At 44.9% G+C, this 18,370-nt stretch overlaps 4 protein-coding genes across 4 annotated transcripts in view; 3 read left to right on the top strand and 1 right to left on the bottom strand.

The window, feature by feature from the left end:
* LOC310791219 (SH3 and multiple ankyrin repeat domains protein 2-like) overlaps positions 1–18,370 on the bottom strand; it is a gene marked incomplete at both ends in the record, with an annotated part of 245,785 nt that overhangs the window by 143,833 nt on the left and 83,582 nt on the right. The window lies entirely within an intron of this gene.
* Positions 1,398–3,960, top strand: LOC310791223 (E3 ubiquitin-protein ligase TRIM39-like). Its single transcript, XM_083652903.1, has 2 exons — positions 1,398–1,504; positions 1,783–3,960. Exon 2 carries the CDS (start codon positions 1,792–1,794, stop codon positions 3,430–3,432), a length of 1,641 nt encoding a protein of 546 aa, XP_083509029.1. The 5' UTR covers positions 1,398–1,504; positions 1,783–1,791; the 3' UTR covers positions 3,433–3,960.
* On the top strand, positions 5,732–9,916 carry LOC310791222 (E3 ubiquitin-protein ligase TRIM21-like). Its single transcript, XM_083652902.1, has 2 exons — positions 5,732–5,857; positions 7,733–9,916. The coding sequence occupies exon 2, from the start codon at positions 7,742–7,744 to the stop codon at positions 9,380–9,382; it is 1,641 nt and encodes a 546-aa protein (XP_083509028.1). The 5' UTR covers positions 5,732–5,857; positions 7,733–7,741; the 3' UTR covers positions 9,383–9,916.
* LOC310791224 (E3 ubiquitin-protein ligase TRIM39-like) lies at positions 13,462–15,936 on the top strand. The gene is made up of 2 exons (XM_083652904.1): positions 13,462–13,524; positions 13,812–15,936. The coding sequence occupies exon 2, from the start codon at positions 13,821–13,823 to the stop codon at positions 15,456–15,458; it is 1,638 nt and encodes a 545-aa protein (XP_083509030.1). The 5' UTR covers positions 13,462–13,524; positions 13,812–13,820; the 3' UTR covers positions 15,459–15,936.

Genomic DNA, 18,370 nt, shown 5'->3' on the forward strand with positions numbered 1-18,370 from the left:
CGTAGACTAGCACCATGCTTCCTCCGACACATGCGTAGTTGCCAGCCGCTTTTTTTCACCTGACAGCGGGGAGCTTCACCGGCAGGACGTAGCACGTGGTGGGAGGATCACGTTATTCCCCCCAGTTCCCTTCCACCCCGACCAGGCGCCCCGACTGACCAGCTAGTGCAGCGACCAGGACTAGTTTGCTCTGTATTGACTGCTATTCCACAGTGCAAACTTCATGTTACAGCAGGGATTTGGGCAACAATGTGTTGTGTCATGGAGGGCCGTGAGTCTGCAGCCTTTCATTCCAACACTGCAGCAGATGACTTCAGCGACCACAGAGGAGGAAGAACTCATCATGAAAACCTGCCTCTACTGCATCTACAGCCAATTTCTGCATACCAACAAAAGCACATCTAACTTGGCATCGTGAGAGCTATGCAGAGAGGCTCCTATCTGGTTGTCTCATCACAGAAAGCACCTGCTTGACAGCATTGTTGTTCGTTCACAATCCAGTAAGGAAGTCATAACACCTTGATGAGATCTGGATCAGGCATACCTGTATATCTACATACCTCTAAGCTGCCATCCATAGCAGAGGTGGGCAGGTCACTAAGGAAAGAACTGGCAAGTAATAATCAAGGCTGGTCAAAGATCAATAATAAAGAGAAGCTCTACCATGACAAGGCAGTATTAGACATGTGATGGGCGATGCCAAATTGGCAGGTGCTTGAGCGCCTCCTGTGGTCTATCTGTGCACATGCCTGGGGTTGTTGTTGCAGAGCAAACTGTATTTGTTGTGTAGTTGTGTGTGAGTGGCCAGTGGCCTTATTGTTAACATTCACCTTGCTGATGTGTATGCAAATCTAGATTGGCCGGGGGGGGGGGGGGGGGGGGGGGGGGCATTTTGCCTTTATTTAGGTATGGGCAGTAGGCAGACAGGAAAGGTGGGGAGAGAGACAGAGGGGATGACATGAAGCAAAGGACCTCGGGTCGGATTCGAACCCATGTTGGCCGCACAAAAGACCAAGCCTCCGTCGTACGTGTGCTACCACGTGAGCACACAAATCTATATATTGCCTCTGTGCAAGACTTCAGCATAACACTGGACCACTGGCTACTGTAGGGGACCCCCTGATTACCCCCTTTATTCCAGGTTTTAACATCAGAGGTTCACAGTTTCATCAGTCATTTAATTCAAGCATTGCTAGACTTCTTGTGTAGACAGCATACAGTGAGTCCAAAGGGACAAAACATTAACTGCTATGAGATTAATATTGAACTGCAGTAAGAGGCGGAGCAACACGGCAGAGACAGGTGTGTTTGAAGGTGAAGAGGCGGAGCAACACGGCAGAGACAGGTGTGTCTGAAGGTGACATTCCTGAAGTCAAACTGAAGTAGGCTAACTCAGAGCGACAGCACTGCTGCAGTCGACAAGTCTCTGTCTTTCTCTGGAAAGAATAATAAACCAAAGTTGATCAGGCCTTCCTCAACAATACAGCAGTCTAGACATACACAGGTGAGTACAGCAGATCATATTTACTGTTTAAACCACTGAGATATATATGTCGATGGTTTAAACAGAGAGCAGTGACACATAATTGAGCTGCATCCAGATAGGATGTTTCCCTGTTGTCATTTTACACTGATACTTGTCAAAATGATGTTTTCACCTTAGTGCAATTTAACTACACTAAAAATAACTTTTGATAATATTCCGATAAGTAACTTTGATGTTTTCTCAAAAGAAATATGTGTTACAGTATTGTTATTTAACACTTTCACTTTTGGTCTCAGTGTCTAGGTATGTCAGCTGCCAGCAATCTTCAATCTGAAGATCAGTTTCTGTGCTCCATCTGTCTGGATGTGTTCACTGATCCAGTCTCCACACCATGTGGACACAACTTCTGCAAGAACTGTATCACTCAGTACTGGGATGTTAGTGTCCAGTGCCAGTGTCCCATGTGTAAAAAGCTTTTTCACAGAAGACCTGAGCTGCATGTCAATACTTTCATATCTGAGATGGCTGCTCAGTTCAGAAAGTCAACTCAGATGAAAGCCATCAGCAACCCACAGTTGAGACCATCAATGGGTCAAGAAGTCCCCTGTGACGTCTGCACTGGGACCAAACTGAAGGCCCTGAAGTCCTGCCTGGTGTGTCTGGCCTCCTACTGTGAGACTCACCTGGAGCCTCATCAGACAATGGCGGGCCTGAAAAAACACACGCTGATGGATCCTGTGGAGAACCTGGAAGACAGGATGTGTAAAGAGCATGATAAACCACTGGAGCTGTTCTGCAAGACGGACCAGATGTGTGTCTGTCTGCACTGCACTGTTTTACACCACAAGTCACATGACTTTGTTCCTCTAAAAGAAGAATATAAAGGAAAGAAGGCTGAGCTGGGGAAGACAGAGGCTGGAATTCAGCAGAAGATCCAGGAGAGACGACTGAAGATTCAGGAGATCAAAGACACAGTGGAGCTCAGCAAGGAAGATGCAGACAGAGAGATAGCAGATGGTGTGCAGGTCTTCACTGCTCTGAGGCAGTCTGTGGAGAGAGGCCAGGCTGAGCTCATTGAGACGATTGAGGAGAAGCAGAAAACAACAGAGAAACAGGCTGAAAGCTTCATCAAAGAGCTGGAACAGGAGATCTCTGAGCTGATGAAGAGAAGCGCTGAGGTGGAGCAGCTCTCACGCACTGAAGACCACCTCCACCTCCTCCAAAGCTTCCCATCCCTGGACACTCCTCCACACACCAAGGACTGGACAGAGGTCAGTGTCCATCGCTCATCATATGAGGGGACTGTGAGGAGAGCTGTGGCTCAGCTGGAGGAGACTCTCAGGAAAGAGATGGAGAAGCTGCTTAAGGCTGAGCTGAAGAGGGTCCAGCAGTATGCAGTGGATGTGATTCTGGATCCTGATACAGCACACGCCGCGCTCATCCTGTCTGATGATGGGAAACAAGTAAAATGTGGTGATGTAAAGAAGAATCTCCCAGACAACCCAGAGAGATTTTCTTCTTGTCCCAGTGTCTTAGGACAGCAGAGCTTCTCTTCAGGGAAGTTTTACTACGAGGTTCAGGTTAAAGGGAAGACTGCCTGGGATGTAGGAGTGGCGAGAGGATCGATCAACAGGAAGGGAAGCATCACACTGAGCCCAGAGAAAGGCTTCTGGACTGTAGTGTTGAGAAATGGAAATGAGTACACAGCTTGTGCTGACCCTACTGTCCTCCTCTCTCTGAAGATGAAGCCTCAGAAGGTGGGGGTGTTTGTGGATTATGAGGAGGGTCTGGTCTCCTTTTATGATGTAGATGCTGCAGCTCATATCTACTCATTTACTGGCTGCAGCTTCACTGAGAAGCTCTACCCATACTTCAATCCCAATCTTAATGATGGTGGTAAAAACTCCGCCCCTCTGATCATCTCTCCTGTCAATCACACAGATTAGACTAACATCAAAAGAAAAAACACTTTGACTTGTCTAAGATATATTTGTTCTTTCAACGGAGCTCTCCACTGAGAGGAGAATGAGACAAACTCCCTGTTGGTGGAGAAAAAAACGTAACTACTAATGCTTGTATCTTTATACCTTTCTTCTCCTTGGCGAAATTATTTAGTTTTATCATGAGAGGGAGAGAGAGAGAAAAAAAACAATACAGGTAAATAAATGTTAAACTCCAGATTCTGGTTAATATGGTAAATTCTGTATTTTTATTTACATCCTGTTTTTCTTTTATGTGTGATATATTACTTGTTGCATCAAACACGGGGAATCATAAAATGTCATTGAATCTCATCAATATTGCAGGAGTGTGAATATTACAAATTGTCCTGTTTCATTGTCCAGGGGATGAACTAAAAGGTGATTAGCTGATTGCTCTCATAGCAGTGTGTATATATACTGAGCATTTTAATGATACACAATTAAGAGCATTTGATTGAAAAATACTGAAATTCTGCAATCTACTGTACTGTATGTTTACTGAAATAAATAAAACCGAATAGAAAGAGTGTGCATGCGTGTGTGGTGGTGTGTGTGCGTACGTGCGCGGTGTGTGTGTGTGTGTGTGTGTGTGTAGGAGTCAGACGAGGGGGATGGGCCTGTAGGCAGCAGGGAGAATAGGAAGAAGCAGCTCAGAGACAGACAGCAGAAAGCAGCTACAGTAGAGGGGGATGAGGGGAGGATGATGAAGGGCTACAAAGGGCAGCCAGATGGGTGGGTTAAGCCTGGAAGAGATAAGCTCACGCTTCAGGGTGTCAGGAAGAACATCCATTCATGTCGGAATCATGATTCTTATCTTCCACAATTCTGAATCGATTCACAACTTTCAAGAACCATTTTCTCCCCAATTGTACATGGCCAATTTCCCCCCTTGCCGCCCCGGTCGCTGCTCCACCCTCTGCCGATCAGGGGAGAGCCATAGACTAGCACCATGCTTCCTCCGACACATGCATAGTTGCCAGCCGCTTTTTTTCACCCGACAGCGGGGAGCTTCACCGGCAGGACGTAGCACGTGGGAGGATCACGTTATTCCCCCCAGTTGCCTTCCACCCCGAACAGGCGCCCCCCGACCGACCAGAGGAGGCGCTATAGTGCAGCGACCAGGACACATACCCTTAATCTGACTTCCCTACAGGGAAAGCTTGCCGTGGTTGCTTGATATGGCGGTATCACCGTTTATTGTTCCATCCCTATTCCAGATAGAATGAAATAGAAAAATAGCAAATACTGTCGAAAACGAGTCCGCAAGGAGTAATGACAGTCAGCAGATCTCTGCTGGTCATGTTATCTATGACTGTCTGGAGAAGGTCAGTGCCAGTCAGTCACCACAGGAGAGATGAATGCAACGCGCTGTGTCACTCTGGCTGCAAGTGGTTGTGATGAATTGCTGATGAGGTCATGTATCGCATGAGAAAACTCATGTTGAAGTTGGGTTTCTTTTATAGAAATACATGTTTTTCTTTTGGTGTAAAGAAAAAAAAAAAAAAATCAAGCAACCCTTTTTTTTATCAGCAATTGATTATGGTGATTTGGGGGTGGAACATGCCCATTCATTTGAGGGCACAAAAAAAAGCAGGTTTGGAGCCATAGAGGGAACTTAAGCTGCTGAAATGATAGGGGTTTGTAAAATTGTAACAGATTGGTCTCAAATGTGGAGATTTTGACCAAAATCCCTCACATACCACCGCAAAAGCCATATATATTGGTTAAAAGCTGAAAAAAAGTGTTTTGGGGTTTAGTCCTGCTTTAAGTAGAATGTTGGCACTGGCACTTCACTTGAGTATTACCATTGTGAGACTTGTCCACTATATTGCAGATGGAAATATTGTACTTTTTCCTCCACTACATGATGTATCTGATGGATGGAGTTCTACTGCATTGTTAAAGTTTAAACTTCAAAGTCTTGAACCCAGCCAGCAACAAGCACAGAATGTTCCCAACATGCTTTGCGACAATTAAAAGCATTTTTACACCGACACACTAGTCTTGTTTGCTGTTCCATTAAATAGGACAAACCTTGGATACGAGCTGGTATGGAAGAAATGTATGCGGTCTGACAGTGTACATCCGACTGTACAGGGTGGACCGGGCGCTGGGCTCTCCGGCTCTGCAGTTAGATGATATTGTAGCAAATAGGGCTAACCTTTAAAAATGTGAACTATCCCTTTAACTGCAGTAAGAGGCGGAGCAACAGTAGACTGGAGAGACAGGAGTGTTTCGACGTCACATTCCTGAAGTGAAACTAAGAGTAACTCGGACAGAGCAACAGCACTGCTACAGTGGAGAAGTCTCTCTCTTTCTCTCAAAGAAAAATAGACCTAAGTTCATCAAGCCTTTCTCAACAATACAGCAGTCTTAGACTTACACACAGGTGAGTACAGCAGATATTTACTGTCTAAACAGATACAGCAGAGTCTTAGATGTATGCAGGGGAATACAGCAGATATTTACTGTCTAAACAGAGGGCACGCAGCCAGTGTGTGATGTGTCCCTGTTCTCATTTTGCAATCTTGTCAAACAACCCAATTGCCAGGATAAAATGTCGGCTTTGTATGTTTATAGAATCCATGGAAATGTTCTTATCTTACATTTCCTTGCACAAAAATGTTAAATATGGACATTTTGGGCCTCCAGCACAGACACCAGCCCTTCCTGGTTACTTCCCCGAGCAACTCTGCCACGTAACTGCCTCCCTTGCTAATCACCACAGAGCTGCACAAATCAGTTAATTTACTCGTTTTCTTCCCAGTATGACAATGCTATGTTCACCTGGCCATGCTGCTCAGAGCCTGGCTTCTGTCAGCTGAAGTGACTGACACGTACTGGTTCTCCAGATCTCCGAAAACAAAAATCAGATTTCTAAATAGATGTTATTTTGATAAACTGAGCACACATGGGTAATCTAAATGGTTACTTTGACCGTCTCCATTTTTTTCTAAACTTATAAAAGTGACATATTAACCCTCTGCTGTAAAACCCTCATACGGTTTTGACAGAATGATCACTCCTGTACCTTATGTCTTTTTTTTTCTTTTCTGTCAAACACTGTGAGGAAGTGAGCTGGGGTTCAATTTAGAAGAATGTTTTTGTTGCCAAGTTAAAACTGTCTATTGTCACGACCACACAACCGGGTCAAATGGGCGTGGCTACATAAGGTGAATAGGGTTCGACCTGCGCCAGCCTGCACCGCCTACTTCAACACCTGGGTGTGATTTCTTACTTTAATTTGAGTAAAATCAGTACTTCTGCTTTTGGTTGAAGTGGAGGATGAACTTAAAGAAGGTGATGAAAATAACCTAGTTTCAGATTATATACGCCCCCCCCCACCCCCCCCGTCCACAAAAAAGTAACTAAGTAAGTTTTACTCTGAGCATAGTTTAAATTAGCTACTTTTTACTTTTACTCAAGTAGATTTTTTAAGCCAGTAATTTTACCTCTACTTAAGTAAAATCTCATCAAAGTACTTCTACTTGAGTAGGTTTTATTGTATTCTTTCCACCCCTGCCCCCAGCTCGGCCCGGTAGTGAGTTGTGGGAGCCCTGGCTACCGCGGCTACCGGCCTGGTAACGTCTCGAATCGCCCGTTAAGCTTAGTTAGCCAAGTAAAACATCTTGGTTGGTTTTAGGCAAGTAAAATGATGCTTGGGTTTAGGAAATAAAAGCAACTTGGTTTGGGTTATGGTTTGGGTCGGGATTTGAACCAGCTCTCTCATGACGAGAGAAAACTACAAGCCGGTAACGCAACAGTCACACCAATCCAAACCCTACTCCTTACTGTGGCTTTGACCTACTTCAACCTCACACTGACACTATGTCATAGTCTGTAGGTTGCCACATATAATGTTAATTATTCACATATCTAGAAATGTAAAGAAGCCTCCCCCCCCCAGAAATGCTGTTAGATTTCTTTGGATTCTAAAAACGTACAATTTAATCTGGCAAAAGGGCTGTGTCAAATGACACTTTCAGTCAAGCGTAATTTAACTACATAACTCAAAATGACTTTTAATAATTTTCCAATTATCTATATGTACAGTATGTGTGTATATATATATATATATATATATATATATATATATATATATATATATACAGTATATATATATATATATATATATATATATATATGTGTGTGTGTGTGTGTGTGTGTGTGTGTGTGTGTGTGTGTGTGTGTGTGTGTATAATATCAATATTCAAGAATTGTGTGTTACAGTGTTGTTATATCACACTTTTACTTTGTGTCTCAGTGTCTAGATATGTCTGCTGCCAGCAGTCTCCTCTCTGAAGATCAGTTTCTCTGCTCCATCTGTCTGGATGTGTTCACTGATCCAGTCTCCATACCATGTGGACACAACTTCTGCAAGAACTGCATCACACAGCACTGGGATGTTAGTGTCCAGTGCCAGTGTCCCATGTGTAAAGAGCTTTTCAACATAAGACCTCTGCTGCGGGTCAATACTTTCATATCTGAGATGGCTGCTCAGTTCAGGTCAGCTCAGATGAAAGCCATCAGCAACCCAGAGTTGAGACCATCAATGGGTCAAGAAGTCCCCTGCGACGTCTGCACTGGGACCAAACTGAAGGCCCTGAAGTCCTGCCTGGTGTGTCTGGCCTCCTACTGTGAGACTCACCTGGAGCCTCATCAGAAAAACACAAGCCTGAAAAAACACCAGCTGATCAATCCTGTGGAGAACCTGTTAGACAGGTTGTGTAAAGAGCATGATAAACCACTGGAGCTGTTCTGCAAGACGGACCAGATGTGTGTGTGTCTGCACTGCACTGCTGTAGGCCACAAGTCACATGACATTGTTCCTCTGAAAGAAGAATATAAAGGAAAGAAGGCTGAGCTGGGGAAGACAGAGGCTGGAATTCAGCAGAAGATCCAGGAGAGACGACTGAAGATTCAGGAGATCAAAGACACGGTGGAGCTCAGCAAGAGAGATGCAGACAGAGAGATAGCAGACGGTGTGCAGGTCTTCACCGCTCTGAGGCAGTCTGTGGAGAGAGGCCAGGCTGAGCTCATTGAGACGATTGAGGAGAAGCAGAAAACAACTGAGAAACAGGCTGAAAGCTTCATCGAAGAGCTGGAACAGGAGATCTCTGAGCTGATGGAGAGAAGCGCTGAGGTGGAGCAGATCTCACACACTGAAGACCACCTCCATCTCCTCCAAAGCTTCTCATCCCTGAACACTCCTCCACACACCAAGGACTGGACAGAGGTCAGTGTCCATCGCTCATCATATGAGGGGACTGTGAGGAGAGCTGTGGCTCAGCTGGAGGAGACTCTCAGGAAACAGATGGAGAAGCTGGGTGCTGAGGCTGAGCTGAAGAGGGTCCAGCAGTATGAAGTGGATGTGACTCTGGATCCTGATACAGCACACGCCCAGCTCATCCTGTCTGATGATGGGAAACAAGTAAAATGTGGTGATGTAAGGAAGAATCTCCCAGACAACCGAGAGAGATTTTCTCAATATGTCCAGGTTTTAGGAAAGCAGGGCTTCTCTTCAGGGAAGTTTTACTATGAGGTTCAGGTTAAAGGGAAGCCTAAGTGGGATGTAGGAGTGGCCAGAGGATCGATCAACAGGAAGGAACAAATCCCACTCAGACCGCAGAATGGCTTCTGGTCTATAGTGTTGAGAAATGGAAATGAGTACTTTGCTGCTGCTGACCCTGTTGTCCGCCTCTCTCTGAAGATGAAGCCTCAGAAGGTCGGGGTGTTTGTGGATTATGAGGAGGGTCTGGTCTCCTTTTATGATGTAGATGCTGCAGCTCTTATCTACTCCTTTACTGGCTGCAGCTTCACTGAGAAGCTCTACCCATACTTCAGTCCTGAGCCTAATGATGGTGGTAAAAACTCCGCCCCTCTGATCATCTCTCCTGTCAATCACACAGATTAGACTAACATCAACAGAAAAAACACTTTGACTTGTCTTAGATATATTTGTTCTTTCAACGGAGCTCTCCACTGAGAGGAGAATGAGACAAACTCCCTGTTGGTGGCGAAAAAAACTTAACTACTAATGTATCTTGTATCTTTATACATTTCTTCTCCTTGGCAAAATTATTTAGTTTTATCATGAAAGGGAGAGAGAGAAAAAAAAACAGGTAAATAAATGTTAAACTCCAGATTCTGGTTAATATGGTAAATTCTGTATTTTTATTTACATCCTGTTTTTCTTTTATGTGTGATATATACTTGTTGCATCAAACACGGGGAATCATAAAATGTCATTGAATCTCATTACTATTGCAGGAGTGTGAATATTACAAATTGTCCTGTTTCATTGTCCAGGGGATGAACTAAAAGGTGATTAGCTGATTGCTCTCATAGCAGTGTGTATATATATACTGAGCATTTTAATTATACACAATTAGGAGCATTTGATTGAAAAAGACAGAATTCTGCAATCTACTATGTTTACTGAAATAAATAAAACCCAATAGAAAGAGTGTGCGTGTGCGTGTGCGTGTGTGTGTGTGTGTTTATTGTTTATTGTTTATTAGGATCCCCATTAGTTACAGCAAGGCTGCAGCTATTCTTCCTGGGGTCCGTCAACATTAAAAATAACAGTACAAAACATAACACAACAAAACAAAACAAGAAACGAAAAGAAAACACTCTGCTATTCAAGAAAGCAGAGACTATACTAATAAATAAAATAAAATCAAAAACAAATCAAAACAAAACAAAAGACAAAAGCATAAACTAAACAGTAGCACTATGACATTTTAAAATCTGTCTAAGGTCAACGTCAGACACAAAAGTCTGAAAAGAAGTCCACAGTCCCTTTATATGTAGCCAAATGATACATCTTATATAACAAGACTTCCACAACTGAGCCCTGTACTACGAAACTAGTTTAACAGATCCGCGATAAGTCCCTTTGATCTGGTTTGACTGAACAGGATCAAAGCTATCTAGTTAACTGATACTACGACGCTGGTTTTTTACTAGGTAAGTGGACCTGGGATCTGCCTGTGCACGCGCACGTTTTTCGCTCGTGCACAGGCGCGCGTCCACGCGAAAGAGGTGCGCCAGCCAATCACATTATGAACAGCTGAGTTTATCCACGCCCACACTCATTTCCACACCCATTTCCTCGTTCAATGAAGCGCAGTGCATGATCAGAGTTTTAGCGGATATTTAATGTATCCGCGATTTAATGTCAGAATGAAAATCCGCGTTGGATAGTCTGCTGAAGGGCTGTCTAAAGCAGCAGCTTGTATTCACATCAGTCATTTGATTTACTTTGATCAGCGATTGATACAGCTGCATTGATACAGGCAGCAGCAACAAATCTAAATGTGTAATCTCAGTCTATACATTTCCACAATCTGTAAGCCTATTTAGACCATAGATTTAGAAACGCATGCTCAATGAATAATGATCTCTATCACTCATGTGTGTGGTTGCACTGATCGAATAATTCATATATAAAATAGCCTAGTATAAAGCCTAATAGCCTACTATAAAAGAGAAAACTGCTCAACTGAATTGAGACGACACCCTCACTCCATTTGAGGGTCCATTCATGATATGCGCTGCGGTGATTAATAGTGATCATATTTCTCCACGCATCGTTGAGCTGTTAAGACATAAAGTGGTAAGTAGGCTTAATTTAATTATGTAGCCTACAGAGCCACAAATGTTTTTCTTGTTATATTCTCAGTTGACTGCAATCTATTTTTCATATGGCGATCTTATATGAACGGTGAGTGACTCCAGAGAGCCGATTATATGGTTCTGTCATGGATTTTGATCTTATCCTCTGAAGCTAACCTGGTCGCGACCAGGTTAGCTTTGCAGCGTCAGTTGCCATGGTGATTGAAAGTTAACTTGCTTTGTAGTACGGCTAAACCAGGTTTAAACTCAAACTTACTCGGATAAGGCATTAAACTAGTTTCGTAGTACAGGCTACTGATCTCATTAGATACATACACATACATTTACTTACATACACTTGTCATTTATACTGATTAGAGAGATGTTGTTTAAATAATAGTTTCAAAGTTATTTTGCTGTTAGTTTGTGTGATGTGCCTGGGAAACAGATTCCACTCATACATACCTCTGTACACAGCAGTTCTTTTACCTGAATTTGACTTCACAGTTGGCAATGTAAAATATCCTCCAGCAGCATGTCTAGTACTGTATTCATGTTTATCAGCGCTGCAGCATAGCTCTTGGTACAACACATGGGGAGTCTTTGTTATGGACACATTTCTAATAAATAATAACAATGAACAAAGTAATCTGTCACTAACCATTAACCATCCAAGATTCAAATGCATTTTAATAACACTTGTCATCAAATTACAACCAAGAACAATGCGCGCTGCTCTATTTACTCTCTACACTTACACTCTACTGTGTGTGTGTGTGTGTGGTATGTGTGCGTGCGGTGTGTGTGTGTGTGTGCGTGTGTGTGTGCGTGCGTGCGTGTGTAGGAGTCAGACGAGGGGGATGGGACTGGAGGCAGCAGGGAGAATAGGAAGAAGCAGCTCAGAGACAGACAGCAGAAAGCAGCTACGGGGGGGGGGGGGGGGGGTGAGGAAGCAGCTACAGTAGAGGGGAGGATGATGAAGGGCTACAAAGGGCAGCAGATGGGTGGGTTAAGCCTGGAAGAGATAAGCTCACGCTTCAGGGTGTCAGGAAGAAAATCCATTCATGTCGGAATCACGATTCTTATCTTCCACAATTCTGAATCGATTCACAACTTTCAAGAACCGTCCCCCCCCCCCCCCGCATTTTCTCCCCAATTGTACATGGCCAATTACCCCCTTGCCGCCCTGGTCGCTGCTCCACCCTCTGCCGATCAGGGGAGAGCCGTAGACTAGCACCATGCTTCCTCCGACACATGCGTAGTTGCCAGCCGCTTTTTTTCACCCGACAGCGGGGAGCTTCACCGGCAGGACGTAGCACGTGGTGGGAGGATCACGCTATTCCCACCAGTTCTCTTCCACCCCGACCAGGCGCCCCGACTGACCAGCTAGTGCAGTAACCAGGACTAGTTTGCTCTGTATTGACTGCTATTCCACAGTGCAAACTTCATGTTATGGCAGGGATTTGGGCAACAATGTGTTGTGCCATGGACGGCCGTGAGTCTGCAGCCTTTCATTCCAACACTGCAGCAGATGACTTCAGCGACCACAGAGGAGGAAGAACTCATCATGAAAACCTGCCTCTACTGCATCTACAGCCAATTTCTGCATACCAACAAAAGCACATCTAACTTGGCATTGTGAGAGCTATGCAGAGAGGCTCCTATCTGGTTGTCTCATCACAGAAACCACCTGCTTGACAGCATTGTTGTTCGTTCACAATCCAGTAAGGAAGTCATAACACCTTGATGAGATCTGGATCAGGCATACCTGTATATCTACATACCTCTAAGCTGCCATCCATAGCAGAGGTGGGCGGGTCACTAAGGAAAGAGCTGGCAAGTAATAATCAAGGCTGATCAAAGATCAATAATAAAGAGAAGCTCTACCATGACAAGGCAGTATTAGACATGTGATGGGCGATGCCAAATGGGCAGGTGTTTGAGCGCCTCCTGTGGTCTATCTGTGCACATGCCTAGGGTTGTTGTTGCAGAGCAAACTGTATTTGTTGTGTAGTTGTGTGTGAGTGGCCAGTGGCCTTATTGTTAACATTAGCCTTGCTGATGTGTATGCAAATCTAGATTTTTTTTTTGGGGGGGGTGGGGGGGGGCAACCTCATTTAATTCAAGCATTGCTAGCCTTCTTGTGTAGACAGCATACAGTGAGTCCAAAAGTACAAAACATTAACTGCTATGAGATTAATATTGAACTGCAGTAAGAGGCGGAGCAGCACGGCAGAGACAGGTGTGTTTGAAGGTGAAGAGGCGGAGCAACACGGCAGAGACAGGTGTGTTTGAAGGTGATATAAAGTCAAACTGAAAGTAGGCTAACTCAGAGCGACAGCACTGCTGCAGTCGACAAGTCTCTGTCTTTCTCTGGAAAGAATAATAAACCAAAGTTGATCAGGCCTTCCTCAACAATACAGCAGTCTTACACAGGTGAGTAACAGCAGATCATATTTACTGTTTAAACCACTGAGATATATATGTCGATGGTTTAAACAGAGAGCAGTGACACATAATTGAGCTGTATCCAGATAGGATGTTTCCCTGTTGTCATTTTACACTACTTGTCAAAATGATGTTTTCACCTTGTGAATTTAACCGTGCAATTTAACTACACTAAAAATAACTTTTGATAATATTCCGATAAGTAACTTTGATGTTTTCTCAAAAGAAATATGTGTTACAGTATTGTTATTTAACACTTTCACTTTTGGTCTCAGTGTCTAGATATGTCAGCTGCCAGCAATCTTCAATCTGAAGATCAGTTTCTGTGCTCCATCTGTCTGGGTGTGTTCACTGATCCAGTCTCCATACCATGTGGACACAACTTCTGCAACACCTGCATCACTCAGTACTGGGATGTTAGTGTCCAGTGCCAGTGTCCCATGTGTAAAGAGCTTTTCAACAGAAGACCCAAGCTGCGGGTCAATACTTTCATATCTGAGATGGCTGCTCAGTTCATGTCAGCTCAGATGAAAGCCAGCAGCAACCCAGAGTTGAGACCAAGAATGGGTCAAGAAGTCCCCTGTGACGTCTGCACTGGGACCAAACTGAAGGCCCTGAAGTCCTGCCTGGTGTGTCTGGCCTCCTACTGTGAGACTCACCTGGAGCCTCATCAGAAAAACACCAGCCTGAAAAAACACACGCTGATCAATCCTGTGGAGAACCTGGAAGACAGGATGTGTAAAGAGCATGATAAACCACTGGAGCTGTTCTGCAAGACGGACCAGATGTGTGTGTGTCTGCACTGCACTGTTTTACACCACAAGTCACATGACTTTGTTCCTCTGAAAGAAGAATATAAAGGAAAGAAGGCTGAGCTGGGGAAGACAGAGGCTGGAATTCAGCAGAAGATCCAGGAGAGACGACTGAAGATTCAGGAGATCAAACACACGGTGGAGCTCAGCAAGGAAGATGCAGACAGAGAGATAGCAGACGGTGTGCAGGTCTTCACCGCTCTGAGGCAGTCTGTGGAGAGAGGCCAAGCTGAGCTCATTGAGACGATTGAGGAGAAGCAGAAAACAACAGAGAAACAGGCTGAAAGCTTCATCAAAGAGCTGGAACAGGAGATCTCTGAGCTGATGAAGAGAAGCGCTGAGGTGGAGCAGCTCTCACACACTGAAGACCACCTCCAACTCCTCCAAAGCTTCCCATCCCTGAACACTCCTCCACACACCAAGGACTGGACAGAGGTCAGTGTCCATCGCTCATCATATGAGGGGACTGTGAGGAGAGCTGTGGCTCAGCTGGAGGAGACTCTCAGGAAACAGATGGAGAAGCTGTTTGAGGCTGAGCTGAAGAGGGTCCAGCAGTATGCAGTGGATGTGATTCTGGATCCTGATACAGCAAACGCCGCGCTCATCCTGTCTGATGATGGGAAACAAGTAACATGTGGTGATGTAAAGAAGAATCTCCCAGACAACCCAGAGAGATTTGCTCAATATGGCCTGGTTTTAGCAAAGCAGAGCTTCTCTTCAGGGAAGTTTTACTACGAGGTTCAGGTTAAAGGGAAGACTGGCTGGGATGTAGGAGTGGCGAGAGGCTCGATCAACAGGAAGGAACAAATCATACTGACCCCAGAGAAAGGCTTCTGGGTTATAGTGTTGAGGAATGGAAATGAGTACAAAGCTTGTGCTGACTCTGGTGTCCTCCTCTCTCTGGAGATGAAGCCTCAGAAGGTGGGGGTGTTTGTGGATTATGAGGAGGGTCTGGTCTCCTTTTATGATGTAGATGCTGCAGCTCTTATCTACTCCTTTACTGGCTGCAGCTTCACTGAGAAACTCTACCCATACTTCTATCCCGGTCCTAATGAAGGTGGTAAAAACTCCGCCCCTCTGATCATCTCTCCTGTCAATCACACAGATTAGACTAACATAAAAAGAAAAAACACTTTGACTTGTCTTAGATATATTTGTTCTTTCAACGGAGCTCTCCACTGAGAGGAGAATTAGACAAACTCCCTGTTGGTGGAGAAAAAAACGTAACTACTAATGTATATTGTATCTTTATACATTTCTTCTCCTTGGCGAAATGATTTAGTTTTATCGTGAGAGGGAGAGAGAGAGAAAAAAACAATACAGGTAAATAAATGTTAAACGCCAGATTCTGGTTAATATGGTAAATTCTGTATTTTTATTTACATCCTGTTTTTCTTTTATGTGTGATATATTACTTGTTGCATCAAACACGGGGAATGATAAAATGTCATTGAATCTCATTACTATTGCAGGAGTGTGAATATTACAAATTGTCCTGTTTCATTGTCCAGGGGATGAACTAAAAGGTGATTAGCTGATTGCTCTCATAGCAGTGTGTATATATACTGAGCATTTTAATTATACACAATTAAGAGCATTTGATTGAAAAAGACAGAATTCTGCAATCTACTGTACTGTATGTTTACTGAAATAAATAAAACCCAATAGAAAGAGTGTGCGTGTGCGTGTGTGTGTGGTGTGTGTGCGCGCGCGTGCGTGTGGTGTGTGTGTGTGTGTGTGTGTGTGGTGTGTGTGTGGTGTGTGTGTGTGTGTGTGTGTGTGTGTGTGCGTGCGGTGTGTGTGTGTGTGTGTGTGTGTGTGCATGTGCGCGTGTGTGTGTGTATGTGTGTGTGTGTGTGTGTGCGTGTGCGTGCGTGTGTGTGCGTGCGCGTGCGTGTGGTGTGTGGTGTGTGTGTGTGTGTGTGTGTGTGTGTGTGTGTGTGTGCGTGCGTGCGTGCGCGTGTGGTGTGTGGTGTGTGTGTGCGTGTGTGTGCATGTGTAGGAGTCAGACAGGGGGATGGGACTGGAGGCAGCAGGGAGAATAGGAAGAAGCAGCTCAGAGACAGACAGCAGAAAGCAGCTACAGTAGAGAGGAGGATGATGAAGGACAGCAGAAAGCAGCTACAGTAGAGGGGAGGATGATGAAGGACAGCAGAAAGCAGCTACAGTAGAGGGGAGGATGATGAAGGGCTACAAAGGGCAGGCAGATGGGTGGGTTAAGCCTGGAAGAGATAAGCTCACGCTTCAGGGTGTCAGGAAGAACATCGATTCATGTCGGAATCACGATTCTTATCTTCCACAATTCTGAATCGATTCACAACTTTCAAGAACCGTCCTCCCCGCATTTTCTCCCCAATTGTACATGGCCAGTTTCCCCCCTTGCCGCCCCGGTCGCTGCTCCACCCTCTGCCGATCAGGGGAGAGCCGTAGACTAGCACCATGCTTCCTCCGACACATGCGTAGTTGCCAGCCGCTTTTTTTCACCTGACAGCAGGGAGCTTCACCGGCAGGACGTAGCACGTGGTGGGAGGATCACGTTATTCCCCCCAGTTCCCTTCCACCCCGAACAGGCGCCCCCCCGATCGACCAGAGGAGGCGCTATTGCAGCGACCAGGACACATATCCTTAATGTGGCTTCCCTACAGGGAAAGCTTACTGTGGTGGCTTGATATGGCGGTATCACCGTTTATTGTTCCATGATCCTATTCCAGATAGAATGAAATTGAAAAATAGCAAATACTGTGGAAAATGAGTCCGCAAGGAGTAATGACCATAGGTGTAGTCCCGGCAGAACGCGTGGGAACGGCGTTCCCATACTTCTCCAAGGGGTGTTTTGTGTGTGTCAGTGTGTGTGCATGTCGAGCCAATAAAACGAGTGAAACTTGACAACGTTGTCATTCGTCCTATATTTAAGGTGGGCTGAATTATTCACACAGCATCAACTCGCGGCTTGAAGAAAGAAGGAAACATTCCACCTTAACTATATTTAAGGTGGGCTGAATGATTCACACAGCATCAACTCGTGGCTTGAAGGAAAAGGAAACATTCCACCTTAACTAGCTACAGCGCGGGGGAAACCTCAGTTTAATAAAAGCTATACTGAAACATACTGGCTTTTTCAGCATCAAAATATTTTTTTTTCCACCAGTACCTCACTATAACAAGTAAAGATGAAAAAGGCAGCCAAACATCCTTTAATTTTTCGGACCAGCTGCTAAAAGGTACGTTTACAAGCATGAAGAAACAATGTTAAAAGCGTGTTTCTTTTCAACGCGGTTTAATCAAAAGTTAGCGTTAATCACCCCATTGCAATTTGCATCGCCAGATGCCAGTTGTGCAACTTGTGTGATCGCTGGTTGAGAGATTGTTTAGCTGTTTGTGTTGATAACTGAGTCTGCTCTGCTGTGCCCATATACGTATTGTAGTGGACCAGGTTTGTCCACGGTAAAGGTGATTGACAGGTAATCACAACCAAGACATTTCACCTGTTTGACGCTGCGCGCGATTGACTGGCTCCTGAGTTGATCAGCCGCGGCTGGACTTGATTAGAAGAGGGAGAACTGATAAAGCGGGGCGGAGTGCGTGCCGAGAGTGTGTCTGGCAGCGGTGCTTGTGAAGCAGGACAGGGCTGCTGTCCGAGCGGTCATTATTGAACAGAGACTGTCATTGACTGGTGCCAAGACGGTACCGCACTCACGGAACGGGAGGCGGGCGGGTGCCCGTTCTCTGTTCATAGCTGTTATGATTTGTTCCCATTAAAGCATATATATTTTCCTTACGTCGTTGTCCGTGTGGGTTGTGCTCAGGGATCTGACACCGGACCTCACCGGATTAACAAAGGTGGTGGCAGCAGTGCTATTTAGCCTGTCCAGTGGATACTTAACATCCCAAGCAAGGTTTATTTCAGTATTTTAGTTTCAGAGCTGCAAATGTCATGGGCTTCTGCAGTGTTTATAGAGGACACAAGTTAGTCGTGTGTCAGTGACAGTGGTTTGCAGCACTTGAGGAATCCGTGAGTTTGC

Source organism: Poromitra crassiceps (genome assembly GCF_964638095.1).
Source record: "Poromitra crassiceps genome assembly, chromosome: 16".
Classification (NCBI taxonomy): domain Eukaryota; kingdom Metazoa; phylum Chordata; class Actinopteri; order Beryciformes; family Melamphaidae; genus Poromitra; species Poromitra crassiceps.